The sequence below is a fragment of the Balaenoptera acutorostrata genome, chromosome 1 (assembly GCF_949987535.1).
Source record: "Balaenoptera acutorostrata chromosome 1, mBalAcu1.1, whole genome shotgun sequence".
Classification (NCBI taxonomy): Eukaryota; Metazoa; Chordata; class Mammalia; order Artiodactyla; family Balaenopteridae; genus Balaenoptera; species Balaenoptera acutorostrata.
Window position 1 is genome coordinate 46,329,868 of NC_080064.1, and position 16,685 is coordinate 46,346,552.

A 16,685-nucleotide genomic window follows, 5' to 3' on the forward strand; every position below is an offset into this window, starting at 1 on the left:
AAGATATATACCTTATCAGATATATAATTTGCCAATATTTTTTAACCTATGGGTTGTCTTTTTGCTTTTTTCATGGTGTCCTTTGAAACACAAAAGTTTTAAATTTCAATGATGTCCAGTTTATTTTTTCTTTCATTGTTTGTGCTTTTGGTGTCATATTTAAGAAATTATTACCTAATCCAAGGTCATGAAGATTTATGCCTATGTTTTCTTCTAAGAATTTTATAATTTTAGTTCTGAAATTTAGGTCTTTGATCCATTTTTTTTTTTTTAAAGGGCAGTTTAATATGGATACATGGGAGCCATTTTTTTTTTAAGTATTTGTTTTTTATTTATTTATGGCTGTGTTGGGTCTTCGTTTCTGCGCGAGGGCTTTCTCTAGTTGTGGCAAGCGGGGGCCACTCTTCATCGCGGTGCGCGGGCCTCTCACTATCGCGGCCTCTCTTGTTGCGGAGCACAGGCTCCAGAAGCGCAGGCTCAGTAATTGTGGCTCACGGGCCCAGTTGCTCCGCGGCATGTGGGATCTTCCCAGACCAGGGCTCGAACCCGTGTTCCCTGCATTATTGGCAGGCAGATTCGCAACCACTGCGCCACCAGGGAAGCCCCTGATCCATTTTGAATTAACTTTTGTATATGGTGTGAAATTGGGGTCCAACTTCATTCCTTTGCATGTGGAGTCCAGTTATTATTGTGATATAATTCATATATTATACAATTTACCCATTTAAAGTGTACAATTCAATGGCTTTTGGTATATTATTAATCTTTTAAAAATTGTAGTAAAATATATATAACACACATTTGCCATTTTAAACATTTTTAAAAGTAAAGTTATTTATTTAATTTTTGACTGTGCTGGGTCTTTGTTGCTGTGCGTGGGCTTTTCTCTAGTTGCGGCGAGCGGGGGCTACTCTTCGTTGCAGTGTGTGGGCTTCTCATTGTGGTGGCTTCTCTTGTTGTGGAGCATGGGCTCTAGGTGCGTGGGCTTCAGTAGTTGTGGCATGCGGGCTCAGTAGTTGTGGCTCACGGGCTCTAGAGCACAGGCTCAGTAGTTGTCATGCACGGGCTTACTTGCTCCGCGGCATGTGGGATCTCCCCGGACCAGGGCTCGAAACTGTGTCCCCTGCATTGGCAGGCGGATTCTTAACCACTGTGCCACCAGGGAAGCCCTTAAACATTCAGTGGCATTAGTCACACTCACAATATTGTGTAACCATTACCACTATCTATTTCCAAAACTTTTTCGTCATCCCAAGTAGAAGGTCTCACCGTAGGCAATAACTCCCCATTCCTCTCTCCCCAGTCCCTCGTAGGCTCTAATATACTTTCTGTCTCTATGAATTTGCCTACTCTAGGTAACTCAAGAAATGGAATCATACATTTGTCCTTTTGTACCTGGTTTATTTCACTTAGCATAATGTTCATCCATGTTGTAACATGTATCAGTATGTCATTCCTTTTTATGGTTAGATAATATTCCAATGTATGTACCACATTTTATTTGTCCATGGACAAATATTTGGGTTGTTTCCACTTTTTGGCTATTATGAATAATGCCGCTATACACATCAGCACACAAGTATCTGTTTGAACGGTTGCTTTCAATTCCTTTAGATATATACCTAGGAGTGGAATTGCTGGATCATATGGTAATTGTATGTTTAGCTTTTTGAGGAACAGCCAAATTATGTCCCATAGCAGCTGTACAATTTTGCATTCTCTCCAGAAATGTACAAGGGTTCTAATGTACAAGGGTTCCAATTTCTGCACTACTAATCTCTCCTTGCCAACACTTGTTATTTTCCATTTTTTAGAAAACATTTTTATAATAGCCATCCTAAAGAGTGTGAAGTAGTATTTTATTGTGATTTCGATTTGCATTTCCCTAATGACTAATGATGTTGAGCATTTTCACATGCTTATTTGCCATTTGTATATCTTTTTATGGAGAAATAATTATTGAATCCTTTATCCATTTTCAAATTTGGTTGGTTTTTGTTGTTGAGTTTTAGGAGTTCTTGACACATTCTGGATATTAATTCCTTATCAGATACACAATTTGTAAATATTGGCACCCATTCTGTGAGTTGTCTTTTCATTCTTTTGACATTGTCCTTTGATGCATAAAAGTGCTTAATTTTGATGAGAACCAATTTGTCTACTCATTTATTATGTGTTATTTTGGTGTTATGTTCAAGAAATTGTTGCCATATCCAATGTCATATAGATTTCCCCCTATGTTCTCTTCTAAGAGTTTCATAGTTTTAGCTTTTAAGTTTAGTCTTTAAGTTAATTTTTGTATGTACTAAGAGGTAGGGGTCCAACTTCATTCTTTTGCATGTGGATATCCAGTTTTTCTAGCATCATGTGTTGAAAAGAGCATCCTTTTTCCACTGAATGGTCTTGAGACCTTTGTCAAAAATCAATTTACCATATATATGAAGGTTTATGTCTATTTTATTCCATTGGTCTTTATGTCTGTCCTATGCCAGTACCACACTGTTTTGATTTCTATAGCTTTGTAGTAAGTTTGATATCAGAAAATATGAGTCTACCAACTTTGATCTTTTTCAAGATTGTTTTGGCTATTTAGGATCAATTTTTATTTTTTAATAGGAGAATTTTGTCCATTTGGATTTTTAAAAACAATGTATTTTCAAACTGTATTTGTCTTTTAAAAACTTTTTTCAAGGTATATAACATATATCAGTAAAATATGTAAAGTGCACTACTAACCTTAAGTGTACAGCTTGATGAATATTTACATACCTACACACTGGTAACTACCAGCCAGATCAAGACACAGATCTTTTCCAGCATCCCAGAACCTTTCCTTGTGATCCTTTCCAATCAATACCCCTTCTTCTGGGGCAGGGTTTCTCAGTCTTGGCACTATTGAACATTTTGTGTTAGACAGATCTTTGTTGTGTGAGTGTGGGTGCGTGGGGAGCTGTTCTATGCATTGTAAGATGCATCCCTGGACTCTGCCCAGTAGATGCTAGTAGTAACATCCCCCCTCACAAGTTGCCCTCAGTTATCAACAGCCATAGAGGGAACAATTCTGATTTGTATCACCATAGACTAGTTTTGCCTGTTTTTGAACTTCTTATCAATAGGATACTACAGTATATACTGTTTTGACTCTGGCTTCTTTAGCCCAACATGATGTCATTTAGATTCATCCACATTGTTGCATGTATCATAGTTGATTCTTTTTATTGTTTTGTAGTATTCCATCTTATGAACATACCACAATTTGTTTATCCATTTTTTGCTGATGGACATTAGGATTTTTTCTACTTTTTGGATATTATGAATAAAGTCACTTTGAACATTTTCGTACATGTCTTTTGGTACACAGATACATTTATTTATCTAGAAAAGGAATTTCTGGGTCATAGCATAAGCATATGTTTAGCTTTAGTAGATATTGCCAATTTTTCAAAAGTGGTTGAATTAATTTACCATCTCACCTGTGAGAGTTCCAACTGCTTCACATCCTCATAAACATTTGGTATTGTTAGTTTTCAAAATTTTAGCCATTCTGTTTGGTGTCTAATGATATTTCGGTGTGATTTCAATTTGCATTTTTTGATGACTACTGATGTTAAGCATCTTTTAATATGGTTATTGTCAATTTGTATATCCTTTTTTAAAATATATTTATTTATTTTTGGCTGTGTTGGGTCTGAGTTGCTGCACACAGGCTGTTTGTTGCAGCGTGCAGGCTTCTCTCTAGCTGTGGCACGTGGGCTCCTGAGTGCGCAGGCTCTCTAGTTGTGGCGTACGGGCTCTCTAGCTGTGGTGCACGGGCTCTCTGGTTGTGGTGTGCAGCCTCAGTAGTTATGGTGTGCAGGCTTAGTTGCCTTGCAGCATGTGGGACCTTTGTTCCCTGACCAGGGATCGAACCTGTGTCTGCTGAATTGGAAGGCAGATTCTTTTTTTTTTTTTTTTTTTTTAATTTTTATTTATTATTTATTTTTCGCTGTGTTGGGTCTTCGTTTCTGTGTGAGGGCTTTCTCTAGTTGAGGCGAGCGGGGGCCACTCTTCATCGCGGTGCACGGGCCTCTCACTATCGCGGCCTCTCTTGTTGCAGAGCAGAGGCTCCAGACGTGCAGGCTCAGTAGTTGTGGCTCACGGGCCCAGTGGCTCCGCGGCATGTGGGATCTTCCCAGACCAGGGCTCGAACCCTTGTCCCCTGCATTGGCAGGCAGATTCGCAACCACTGCGCCACCAGGGAAGCCCAGAAGGCAGATTCTTAACCACTGGACCACCAGGGAAGTCCCTGTATATCCTTTTTTATGAAGTGCCTGTTCAAGTCTTTTGCTCATTTAAAAAATTTGGGTTGTCTTTTTCTTATTGATTTGTGGAAGTTCTTTATATTGATATAATCCAGATATGTGTACCTAAAGGTTGTGAAAATAGTCTCATATTTTCCCCCAGAAGTTTTATTGTTTTTTCATTCACATTAAATTTATAATGCATCATGTATTAATTTTGGAAAACAGTGTGAGAGAGGGACTTAAGGCTCATTTTCCCCCCATGTGGATATCTAATTGCTCCAGACCATTTATTGAAAAGACCTACTTTCTCCACTGAATTGCAGTGTCACCTTTGAGGTAAGTCAAGTGACTGTATATGCGTAGGTTTATTTCTGGACTCTTTCTGTTCCTTTGTTTGTCTATCCTTAACCATTGCCGTAGTTACTGTGTTTTAGAGTAAGTCTTGATATTTATTACTGTAAGTCCTCCAACTTTGTCCTTTCTCAAGATTGTCTATTCTAGGTGATTTACTTTTCCATATAGATTCTAGAAACAGCTTGTCAATTTCCATAAAATATAATAAAAATCTGTTAGATTTTCATTGGAATTTCATTGAATTTATAAATCAATTTATGTAGTATTGTCTTCTTTATAAACTGTGTTTTCCAACCCATAGTTCATTTATATTTAATGTAATTATGAATAGTTTAAAATTTTTTTTTTAATTTTAAATTGAAGTGTAGTTGATTTACAATTATGGGTAGCTTGATATCTATCATCTTATGTTTGTATTCTTTGTTCTGCTTGCTCTATATTTCTTTTTTACTCCTTTTTTGGTTTTGGGGTTGTTTTTTCCTCCCTCTTTTCTCTGTTACTTGTGTGGAAGTTACATACTGTTTTAAGTTTTTTAGTGATTCTCTAGAAGTTGCAATGTGCATATTTAATTTATCACAAAGTCCAACTAATCAATGCATTTATCTTCCTCCCAGACAGTTTAAGACTTAGAAGCATGTTAACCCCACTTAATCCCCCCCCCCCACCAATCTATATGCTCTCCTGGTAATGTATATTAATTCTGTCTTTTTCTTAAAACTGTAAACATTATTATTATTTTATGTAGTTAATGTTCTTACATTTACCAAAATATTAACCTCTTTTTCTTATTTGCTTGTTGCATCTCAGACCGTCCATCTGGGATTAATTTCCTTTTGCCTAAAGTGCATCCTTTAGAATTTGCTTTAGTGAATTCTACTGATGGCCGACTCTTTCCATTTTTGTCTGAAAATGCCTCTATTTATCCCTCATTCTTTTAAAAAATTTAAAACAATAAAAACTTACAGAAAAGTTGAAAGTACAGTATAAAATTTTTTTCTGAATAATTTGATAATAAGTTGCCAAATGATATCCTACCAATCTTGAATTTTAATATGTGTTTCTTACAATAAAGGATAAAAGTTAACCATCAGAATCAGGAAATTAATACTGATACACTGCTACCATCTAATCATCAGGCCCCATTCAAATGTCACCAATTGTCCCAGTAATGTTCTTTATTAAAAAAGGATCCAGGTCAGAATCATTCATTGCTCTTTTTTGTCTCATCTGTTTTGTTTCCCCCAGCCCTCAGACTTTCCTTGACTGTCATATCACTGATATACTGGAAGATTACAGGCCAGCTATTTTATAAGATGTGTCTCATTTTGGGTTTATCTGATGTTTCCTCGTGATCAGATTCATGTCATACATCTTCGGCAGGAATAGCACAGACGTGATGCTTGGTTTTCCTCACTGCATCCTATCTGGTGGTGTATGATTTTTATTTGTTCCATTACTGGCGATGTTCACTTTGATCACTTGAGTACAGTGGTTGCTGCCAAGGTTTTCCACGGTAAAGTCATTATTTACCTCTTTTTAGTAAATATTATGTATTAAATATTATGTTAAAATATTAAGGAGGTACTTTGAAACTATGTAAATATACCATTCCTCATCAAACTTTCAATTTAGTTATTTACTTATTTATATTAGTATGGACTTATGTTTTCCTAGTTTACTCGACGGACCATAATCTGTTGCTACCATCATTTATTGTGATACTCAAACTTTCCCGTTTAACCAAGAAATCCCTTTTGAGCAAGCTTTGTATCTCTTTGATGTGTTCCCATAATTCCTTGGGCTCTCTTCCTTGCTTTCTGGTAAAAGATGTCTCAGGCTCATCCTGCACTTTCTCTGCCCAAGTCCTAGAATCAGCCATTTCTCCAAGGAGACTTGTTCCTTTGGTACTTAGAAGCCAAGATTTGGTGCTAGCTGTATTCACTACTATTGAGGTGTCTCTGCTTCTCACTATTGACTCCATCCTCTGGTAGCCTCTGGTGGCCAAGTTGCCCCTGAAGTTCCAGGGTCTCTCTCCTTGGGCTTCCCCTCAACCCCCTTAAGTCAAGGGCTCTACTGGCCCTGCTCAGCCAAGTGCCCATAGCTGGACCAATCACTGTGTCTGGGGGCACGGGAATCTCTTACTGGCCAAGCGTGGGTTCCAGGTCCACCTTTATTCATTTGTTTGTTTATTGACATTATTATATTAGTTTCAGGTGTAAAGCCCACCCTTATTTGAAGAGGGATGATGGGTGTGGTTTGCAGCTTCACCTAGCCATATGGAATGAGTAGCTTACATGGAAGACAGAGGCTTTTTCACCAGAAGAAAGATGAGGCACTTTGGGGCTGACAAAATAGCCTGTATCTACTATAACAAATAAGAGTTTAACTATAAATTGTGATAACAACTGAAAGAAGAGAATAGGATGATGCACAAGAGTATCACAGTGGGCCTTTCATTAGCCTGAAGGTCAGGGGAGGCCTCTTTGAGGAGTGGCTGGCAAGCAAAGACTTGAAGGATGGGGCTCTACCTCGGCAAGGGGGTGTGGCAGTGGAGCGGCCCAGGTAGAGGAAACTGCCTGTGCAAAGGCCCTGAGGGGGAAGCTTGCTGGGCCTGGAAGGAGGCCAGTGTGGTGGGCGCATGGTGAGCGAGCGGAGAGCAGGGGGAGGTGAGGCTGGGGAGGTGGGCAGGGGAGACTGACCTGGCAGGGCCTTGAAGGCACTAACAAGGATGCTTGCTTTATGCTCGGTGAAATGGGGTGCCCATAAAGGGTTTTAGGGATGGGAGCTCAGTCTGGCTGCTGGCGGAGTAAAGATTGGAGGGGCCCAGTGGGGGAGGTGGGAAGGAACTCTGCTACACCATATCTTTACCCTTCTTCTTCTCTCCTCAATGAAACTGTGACCTGCAGGAGCCTTCGATGAAGTAGCCTCATGTCTGGTGAAGGTGCCAGGGCAGAGAGAGGATGGCAACGAAATAGCTCTGGTATGCTTCCTGCTAACACCCACCTGACTTTTCTGGGATGCCCTCTCCCCCCGCGCCACCCGCCGCCCCCGCCCCACCCCCACCCCCCACCCAGCATTCCTTGTTTCTCTGCCTGGCTCTTCTCTCCTCCTTGATACTCATCATCATCTGAAGCACAATAGGCTTTATAAGTTTATCTTTTTTTTTTTTTCAAGTCTGTCAAAAAGATGTTATTAACAATCTTTTTTTTTTTTTTTACTTCTGGTTCATTCTTTTTTTTAATATATAAATTTATTTATTTATTTTTATTTTTGGCTGAGTTGGGTCCCCGTTGCTGTGCACGGGCTTCTCATCGCGGTGGCTTCTCTTGTTGCAGAGCACGGGCTCCAGGCGTTCGGGCTTCAGCAGTTGTGGCTCACGGGCTCCAGTAGTTGTGGCTCGCGGGCTCTAGGGCGCAGGCTCAGTAGTTGTGGTGCACGGGCTTAGTTGCTCCGCAGCATGTGGGATCAGAACATAAGTATGAGTAAAAGTTAGGTGACTTTGCAAACAATATAGCCCCTACTGTTAGGTACACCAGATGCTGGACTTTTGAAACAACAGTTAAGCTTCGACATCACATTGCTTCCTGTATATTACTGTCCTGTATATTTCTGTATGATGTTTGTTCCTCTGATTTACCTGGAATCAATGACTCTGCTTCTCATTTCTCAAGCTCTGGGCACAGATCCCGCGCCGGCACCGTGCTTTGCACGCAGCAGCTGCTCAGAAAACGTCTGTCGAACGAACCAATTCCTTTCTTAGTTCCCCATTCAACAAACCTTTCCTGGGCCCAGGCCCAGGGGCTTAGGTCAGCTGGAAAGTCAGCGAAGCCCCGATCACACAGACAAGAGCTCTTTACAAACTTTAAAAATCAAAGTTGTTTTAGTGGAATAATCGCGCTGCAGAGGCGGGAACCACGGGGAGGAGTCTGGGCCTCTGCTCCCACGGGGGCAGCGGGACCACAGGAGGACTGCGACACACGGCCCGGGCCCCGACGCCGTAGCCCCGGGCAGGCCTGGCCGCCAGAGCCCGGCGCAGTCCCTGCTTCCGCCGCGAACAGCCGCGGCGTTACTGAAGCTCCGGGAAGCTCACCTAAGCCAGGAACGGCGGATCCAAGCCTGCTCCAGCCCAGCCACCACCCGGAACGCAAGAAACAGCGGCCAGCCAACCGCGCTGCCGGGGCAACGCAACCTCTGCCCGCTATAAGTTTATCTTGTTTCTTGTTATTCTCTCGCACTGGGATGCATCATCCATAAATCAGGGGTTTTTGTTTGTCTCATTCCCAGCTGTACTCCTAGCATCTAGAGCAGTGCCTGACATATCCTAGGTGCTTGATAACAGTTTTTTAAACCATGGAATGAATTGTGAGAGGGTTTCTAAAAGTGGAAGAAAAGGGAATTTCCTGGTGGTCCAGTGGTTAGGACTAGGCACTTTCACTGGTAGGGCCTGGGTTCAATCCCTGGTTGGGGAAATAAGATCCTGCAAGCTGCGTGGCATGGCCAAATTAAAAAAAAAAAAGGCTGAGTGGGGAGAAAAGCTAGAAATGACCTTTTTCAGGACACAAGCCCAACCCAGGTCTTGGCCATGCCGCAGGCCTCGGGAGGCCAGAGAAAGCCAGCATCTACAGGCCTTGGTGAGGGCCAGTGGGGGCAGACTGGACAGGCTGGTGGACGTGAGTGTGACACACGGAGTGTGGGTGAGCCTGGTTGGCGGACAGAGTCTGGAGGCAGGGGGTCCACCCAGGCCAGGCGGTGCAACCTGTTCTCTTGACAGGAGGGGTGGGAAAGAGCTTGTGGCATCTTTGACCCACCACACTGTCCATTAGATTTTCTTGTTTTGCTTTCTTTACTATATATTTTATCTGTTTCATGTTTCTTTCTTCTTCTGCCTTACGATAATGAGAACTAATAGATTAATTAGACGTTGGTTAATGTTTTCCCTCTCTCAGGTTGCAGAATGCCTTAATCCGACTGGTGTGTGCCCTTAAGAAGGGTAGATATTAGAAGGCTCTTATCACTTACGATGGCATTTCAGCTTGAGGTGTTGGGACCCTTTCTGTCCCGTTGGCTCCTGCCTCTTCTCCCTTGCTTGGAGAGGAGAGAATGCTTTGCAGTCCCTGATATCTGGTCCTCCCCCAAATGCTGGCCTACAGGGATTATCCCCAACCTCCCTGCTGCCACCACGATCTTCTCAAGTCTTCAACCCCCTCAAGTTCCCCTGTGGTTTCTCACTTGTCTTGAGCTGATGCTGGGGGCCGGCAGCTGGGGAGGAGCAGGCTGGCTTGCCTGCAGGTGACAGGTGGCTAAGAGGGGTGTAGGGACAGCCCCTGAGGGCTGGGTTCAGTGTTGCTCTCACCCTGCGGCTTTGCCCTCTGCTGCCCCCGAGGTCGAGAATGCCCTCAGCCTCCAGAAGAGCCAGGATGTGCTGGACGTGGAAGAAAAGAAGACCACGATGAAGAAGATGATGGTGCGTGAGCAACTTGCGGTCTGTGACATCTGGGCGGGGAGGGGGTGGAAGTCCTGAGTCCACCCACTGATGAGGCTGGAGTGGGGTGGGATGGGCAGAGGACAGTCGAGGCACAGACACTTGGGCTTGAGTCTCGGCTCCACCTCTAATTGCCCCCCACCTACCCTGGGGGAGCTCAGCCAAGTCACTTCCCCTCTCTGAGCCTCGCTCTTAATACCTCACAAATGACTGTGATAAGACCTGTGTCCTTGGCTTTTTGGGAGGACAGAACCCAAAGGTTAGTTCATTGTAAAGCCTTAGGCACCTGGGAGCAGTCGTAATTATTTTATATATTATTTCCCCCAAAATTCCTTCTGATGGGGAACCTCTGAAGGAACTTTCCTTTTCTCTTTGCTAAATACAGTCACTTCTCAGGTAGCCACCAGAATGTTTGGGCTGGGATAACCACTGAAGTTTCCAGAATTATATTTAGCTATAAAGAGAGAAAAAATCCTTGCCTTTGATACTTCCATTTAATTAATGTTAATTGAGCACCTACGGGTCGTTGGTGCTAGATCAAAAGTGAGGAATTAGAAGGACATTTTAAAGGAATTCAACCAGACCACTTTCGAGGGCCATGCGTGGTGATTTCTGCATTGGGCCGGTCCACAGTTTAGATATACTTCGCCACCATGGGGTTGCTGAAACAGTTCTTCCGGAGCCCTACATGGGGGGCGGTGCAGCAGGCTAGGGCTTGTCATGTTTTTGGTGGCCTTGAACTGAGGGCTCTGGACAGGGCTTGAGCAGTCAGCTGGCTCCCCCCACTGGAGGCCAGGCAGGCTGTGGAGGCTGCCCACGCCGAGGGGCTGCACGGCCTGCTGCCTGTGAGGAGGCGTGGCCTCAGCCCTGGTGGTCTGCAGTGGCCTGTGCCCTCATCGACACCTCCATGGTCCCCCGTCCAGAAGCAGATCCAGGAGGAGCCGCTGGATTCTCTCTTGAGCTCCACTCGCCAGCAAGTCATGGAGACCCTGACCCAGCTGAGGTGACCACGGCCCCTTCCCCGAACCCCCGCCACATTCCCTCTACCCACGGGCTCCGCCTGTATCTTCTGGGGCCACTCTGCTCTGTGTGGCCCTAGCCCAGTCCCGGACCTTTTCCCTTCCCTTTGCCCAGCCCCTGCCGGGGCTGTCTGCCCTGCACCCCACTTCCTTCCTCCTCCCCTCCTCATCTCGCGCTTTTGTGGATCTGAATCTCAGCCCTCATCCCAGCCCTGCATCCTTCGCTTCCTGCCTCCAGCCCCAGGGCCCCCCCCTCGCTCCATGCCCTTGCTTTCTGTCTCTCCCTCAGTCATTCCCAGCTCGTCCTGGACGTGCGGGAACGGTCGGAGCTGGTGAACACGTGCGTGAAGAGTGTGCTCTCCCTTCCCTCGGTGCAGGCCATGCAGGAGAAAGACGACGACAAGGCTGAGGCCATACAGGTGAGGCAGGGCCCTCCCCAGTGGGGCCTCGGGGCTGCCTGGCGTCCTCAGAGCGAGGCACGTTCCTGGACTCCCAGCAGGGAGAGGAAGGTGTTCTGGGAGGTAAATTTTTTTTTTTAATTTATTTTATTTATTTATTTATTTTTGGTTGTGCTGGGTCTTCGTTGCTGCGCGCGGGCTTTCTCTAGAGGCAGCGAGCGGGGGCTACTCTTCGTTGCAGTGCGCGGGCTTCTCATTGCGGTGGCTTCTCTTGTTGCAGAGCATGGGCTCTAGGCACGCGGGCTTCAGTAGTTGTGGCATGTGGGCTCAGTAGTTGTGGCTCGTGGGCTCTAGAGCTCAGGCTCAGTAGTTGTGGTGCACCGACTGAGTTGCTCCGCGGCATGTGGGATCTTCCCAGACCAGGGCTCGAACCTGTGTCCCCTGCATTGGCAGGCGGATTCTTAACCACTGCGCCACCAGGGAAGTCCCCTGGGAGGTAGATTTGATCTTCACACTACTACTCAAGTAGCTTGGGCAGTCCACCTCCCCTCTCCTGGCCTGAGTAGGCACTTGATAAACATTTGGTGAATGTATGAATCTGCAGAATAAAGAATCCCTCATCTGAAGCACCGTCCACTTTGGGCTCTGCCCCATGAGAAGGATGTGGGCAGATGTTGGCATGGCCTCAGGAGGTGGCCAGGAGTGGGAGGAAAAGGCCTGAGGACTGGGCGAGTTGGAGCTGAGGCCTGGAAGTGGAACCTCAAGGGGCTCCCATGAGCATCTTCAAACCCCTGCAGGATAGTCCCAGGAGGAGTGATCAGAGGTGACCCTTCCTGTAGGATGGGGTCAGTGGGGCAGGTTAGGGAGAGGGGTTTCAGCTCTGGGTGAGGCACATGGGTGCATCCTTTCATTCAGCAAATATTAACTGATGCCTAATCCAGAAGTACAAGGGAAGGCTACAGTAGGGCTGAGGGCAGATTATCAAAGTACCGTACAAATAAATGCAAAATTACAACAGTGGTACGTGTTGCAAGCAAGAAGTACTTGATGCTATGAAGACTATGAAGAGCCTGGAATCGGGGGAGGCTGAGTGTGTTGGGGGTCAGGGCTCATGGCGCTGGAGGTGAGAGGTCACAGAGGAGCTAACTAGTTGAAGGGGATGGCAGAAGGAAGAGTGTGCCAGGCAGAGGGACCAGCCTGTGCGGCAGCCTGAGGACAGAGAGAACATGGTGACTGCAAGGGCGATAAGGAGGCAGTGTGGCTGGAGTCCAGAGGGTGAGGTGAGAGAGCTCTGGGGGCCAGACCAGCCCCAGCGTGAAGGTTCTGAGTCCCAGAGGTGGTGCACTTGAGAGAAGACCCAAAGGAGAGGGGGGGGAAACCCCTGCTGGGTGTGAAGAGAGCAGTGCTTCACAGTGATGGGCCACAGATGGGAGGGAAGGAGGAGGCAGTCGGTGAATGAGGCTTGCTTGGTGGTGGTGGTGTAAGCCTGGTGTGCACAGACTCAGGAAGCCTGGACAAAGACAACCCGGAAGGTAGATGTGGAGAGCGGTGGGAAGAGGGGAGGCAGGGGAGAGAGGGTCTCAAAACACTGCTCAGCCTCGTGTGTGTGTAATGCTTGCACCCACCTAAGGTAATTTCAGGACTGTGGTGTGGCTGAGGAAGGAAGAGACAACCGGGCAGAAGAGAGATGGCTCCCGGAAGGGGCAACTTAGAAAATCTATTTGGATCTAGGAGTAGTAATTTAAAGAAGAATCAGAACACTTCCCCAGAGACAACAATATAAGTCAAGCTGGTCGTCCATTGATCTAGCTCTCACAGTTCCAGAGCTTTTTCCCACCCATCTTCTCATGTTCCTCACAAACCGAAACTTCCTTGTTCTGTGACCTGGGACAAGTGTCTCCTTATTGGTAGAATGAGAAAAACACTTTGATGACAAAATGATATGGTTATGCAAATCACGAGGCACACACCTGACCTGTGGTAGATTTTCAGTAAATGCTGGGCCTCTGATTCCTCCCCTTGTAAGCCAAGAAGGGCAGAGGTAATAATTACCAATTTGTCGAGAAGGAAACTGTAACCCATGGAGGGAAAGTAATTTGTCCAATATCACACACCAAGGTTAGTCTCAGAGGTGGGACAAGAAAGCAGCTCTCCTGGGTCCGAGTCCCCCTTCTTCCCCTGACCCACACCAGGGGTTGCCTAGGGCTGGGGTCTGCTCCAGATGCTCCCTAGTGGCCTGGTCCTCCTCCTGTCCACAGACACTTTACCGTCAGACCTTGGATGCCCTGCAGACACTTCTCAATGCCCTCTGTGTTGAGGACCCCACTCCTGCTGGGCTGAAGAGTGTCTTGGAGGTACGGAGGCAGGGAGGAGAGCAAGGGCGGAGGAGAATGGAGAATTGACTCGGGAGATCTGGGGGTGGGGGGCTGGACCCAGAAAGAGTGATTTTACTTCAGGATGTCATCTTGTGCCAGGTTTCTGCTTCCCTGCCCCTCTCACAGGCCACGTCCCAAACTCCTGCCCCTTCACTCTCTCCCTATCCCCCATACTCCTGCTACAGCTGTCCCCATATCCTTGCTTTCTAAATTCTTGTTCCTGTCTCTCTCTCCTATCCTCAAGACTCTCCACCTTTCATCTCTCTCCTCACTGACCTTTGTCCTCCCTCTGTCCTGTCCTCAGCTTCTGGACCCCATGTCTGTCCTCAGCTTCTGGACCCCATGTCTCCCTATGCTCTAAGAAGAGGAGGAGGGCTATGGCGGGTTGTCTTTATGCTCTCCCTAGAAGCTTCCTGGTGATTGGTGAAGGCTGGCCTGCCCATCCAGACAGTAGACACTGGCATCCAGCTTGTAGCTCTGAGTCTTGCCCTTTTCCCCACAGCCTCTGGGGCCCTGGATGAACTCTGGGAAGGCCCATGAGAGAGCACGGGCTGTGAAAAGCAATGTCTCTGTGTTGAACCACACGCTTCTGACCCTGCCTTTCTTTGTGAGTGGCCCTGGGAGGGGGGAGGGGACACTCCTAGGGAGAATCTTCCCAGCTCTGAGGGAGCCTGTGCATCCATCCAGAGGTTCCCAGGGGGTCCCCACTATCCTCAGAGGGCTCAGCTCTCAGGACCAGACCATCTAGCTCTGTTCACCATTTACCGTATAGCCTTATTAAACCTATAAGTCTCAATTCCTAAGATTATGACACAAACAGATGTCCTCGGGGTTCCCGGCACTGGGGCTTCTGCTGGGGAGGCTCATCATTCGCATCGGGGATCCTGATGAGGAGATTGGCCGGGAGGCTCTGGACGGCATCACCATCCTCTACACCATCTTGGAGCTTCAAAAACGTAAGCCCTTTGGAGTGCCTCTAAAACAAGGCTTTTGAGCAGGTACTCAGCCTAGAAATTGAATGAAGCCATGGCAACAAGGCACTGGTGGGATATGGAAGAGACCAACACAGAGTCCAATGGGATCTGGAAATCAGTGTGAAGACTTAGTCCCCACAGAACTAGGAGACAGAGGTGACAAACAAACCCATTTTAACTTAAGCAATCCTTCTATTTAAGCTTCTCCTCATTCTTCCAAGTTTAATTTGTGACTCTGGTTTTCACAGTCCCATGCCACCATGTACACCCAGGCATGATAGCCCCAATGTCCTGGTTTTTGGTCTGTCTTCCCCCACTAGACTATAAGTTCATTTGAGTCTGTGTCTTGTTCACCACTGTATTCCCAAGATCTAGCCCTGAGCCTGGCACATGGTGGGTGCTCAGTGAATATTTATTGGATGAATGAACAAAGAACAGGTCCTATCTTGGAATCTGGAGTGGCTAAAACCTGTAGGTGGGAGTACATCTCTGGATTCAGCTGCAGGGAGCTAGCGATATGGTATGGGCTGCCACAGAAACCCAGCTGGCACTGCACCTAGAGGTGTGCAGTATCAACTGTTACTTGCCTCCTTCCTTTCTCCAGAGTCCCAACTCTGCTCCAAACCAAGGAACCTTGGCACATTGTTCAAACTTCCCTGGCTCTGGAGGCAGAGTGACCTGGGTACAAGACCTAGCTCTGGCCCTTCCTAGCTGTGTGACCTTAGGCAAGTATTTTTCTTGTCAAGGCCTAGATTTCCTCATTTGTAAAAAAGGACACAATAGGATATAACTCACAAGCTTTTTGGAAGATTAAATGAGATCATATATGTAAAAAGACCAGCTCATTCCACACATTATAGGTACTTGCCAAATAGAGTTTCCTTTTTCCCCATCCCTACAAGGATCATCTAATTAGTTTCAGCGTTTTGGGATATGGCTGGTGTCCCTGCTCTTCTTGTTCTTTAGCATTTGGGGCAAAGATTTAGCCCCTAGGAGATTTCCCCTGCTGCCCAGGAACCACTCAGACCTCCTGAGTGATAGATGAAGGTGATATAAGCCATGTTAATGATCAGTCTTAGGGACAGGAATAGTATACACCAAATTAGTATTGCCAGATTTAGTAAATAAAAGTATAGGACACCCAGTTAAATCTGAATTTCAGATAAAAGGTAAATACTTTTTGGTATATTTGAGACATACTTTCACTAAAAATTGTTTATCTGAAATTCATATTTACTGGGTATCTTGTATTTTATCTGGTGACCCTAAGACAAACCCACCCTGTTAGATTCTCAAGGAGTGAAATGGTTTATCCAGGCCCCCTGACTGTAGGAAGCAGCAAAGCTAGGATTTGAATCTGGGTCTGCCTGATTCTAGGTCTCAATCTCCTTCCCTTTACAGACAACCTGCATGCTTAGTCCATATGTTATTCTGCCTCAGTGGCCCTTTCTTATGCCTGTGTCTCGCACACCCTGGGGGACCCAGGTAGGACCCACTCCAGGCCACAGTTAGGCTCAGGAAATGTTCCTGAAATGTGTTTCCTTCAGCAGAAAATAAGGAGTCCACACATGCAGGTACTATTCTAGGCACTCAGGACACAGAAGAAAAAAGATTAATTCAATAATCCTCCTGTTGAGCTTATCTTCTTGTTGTCAGGAGACAACGAACAAAAAAACAAGTAACACCTATAGTAAGTCAAATGATGATTAGTATTACAGAAAAAAGAAGAAAACAGAAAAGGGGGATTGGGAACACCAGGGGTAAGGGAATTGCAATTTAATAGAGGTGTTGCCACGCACA

General features: G+C 45.9%; 1 protein-coding gene across 3 annotated transcripts in view; it reads left to right on the plus strand.

Annotated features, from left to right (window-relative positions):
• The window catches only part of MROH7 (maestro heat like repeat family member 7), a 54,084-nt gene that overhangs the window by 15,222 nt on the left and 22,177 nt on the right, over positions 1-16,685 (plus strand). For all 3 annotated transcript variants that reach the window (XM_057535478.1, XM_057535473.1, XM_057535486.1), the window contains exons 4-10: positions 7,544-7,617; positions 10,021-10,101; positions 11,043-11,122; positions 11,428-11,557; positions 13,795-13,890; positions 14,414-14,518; positions 14,732-14,867. In XM_057535478.1, the coding sequence (XP_057391461.1) occupies positions 7,544-7,617; positions 10,021-10,101; positions 11,043-11,122; positions 11,428-11,557; positions 13,795-13,890; positions 14,414-14,518; positions 14,732-14,867 (702 nt within the window). The remainder of the gene's footprint in view (positions 1-7,543; positions 7,618-10,020; positions 10,102-11,042; positions 11,123-11,427; positions 11,558-13,794; positions 13,891-14,413; positions 14,519-14,731; positions 14,868-16,685) is intronic.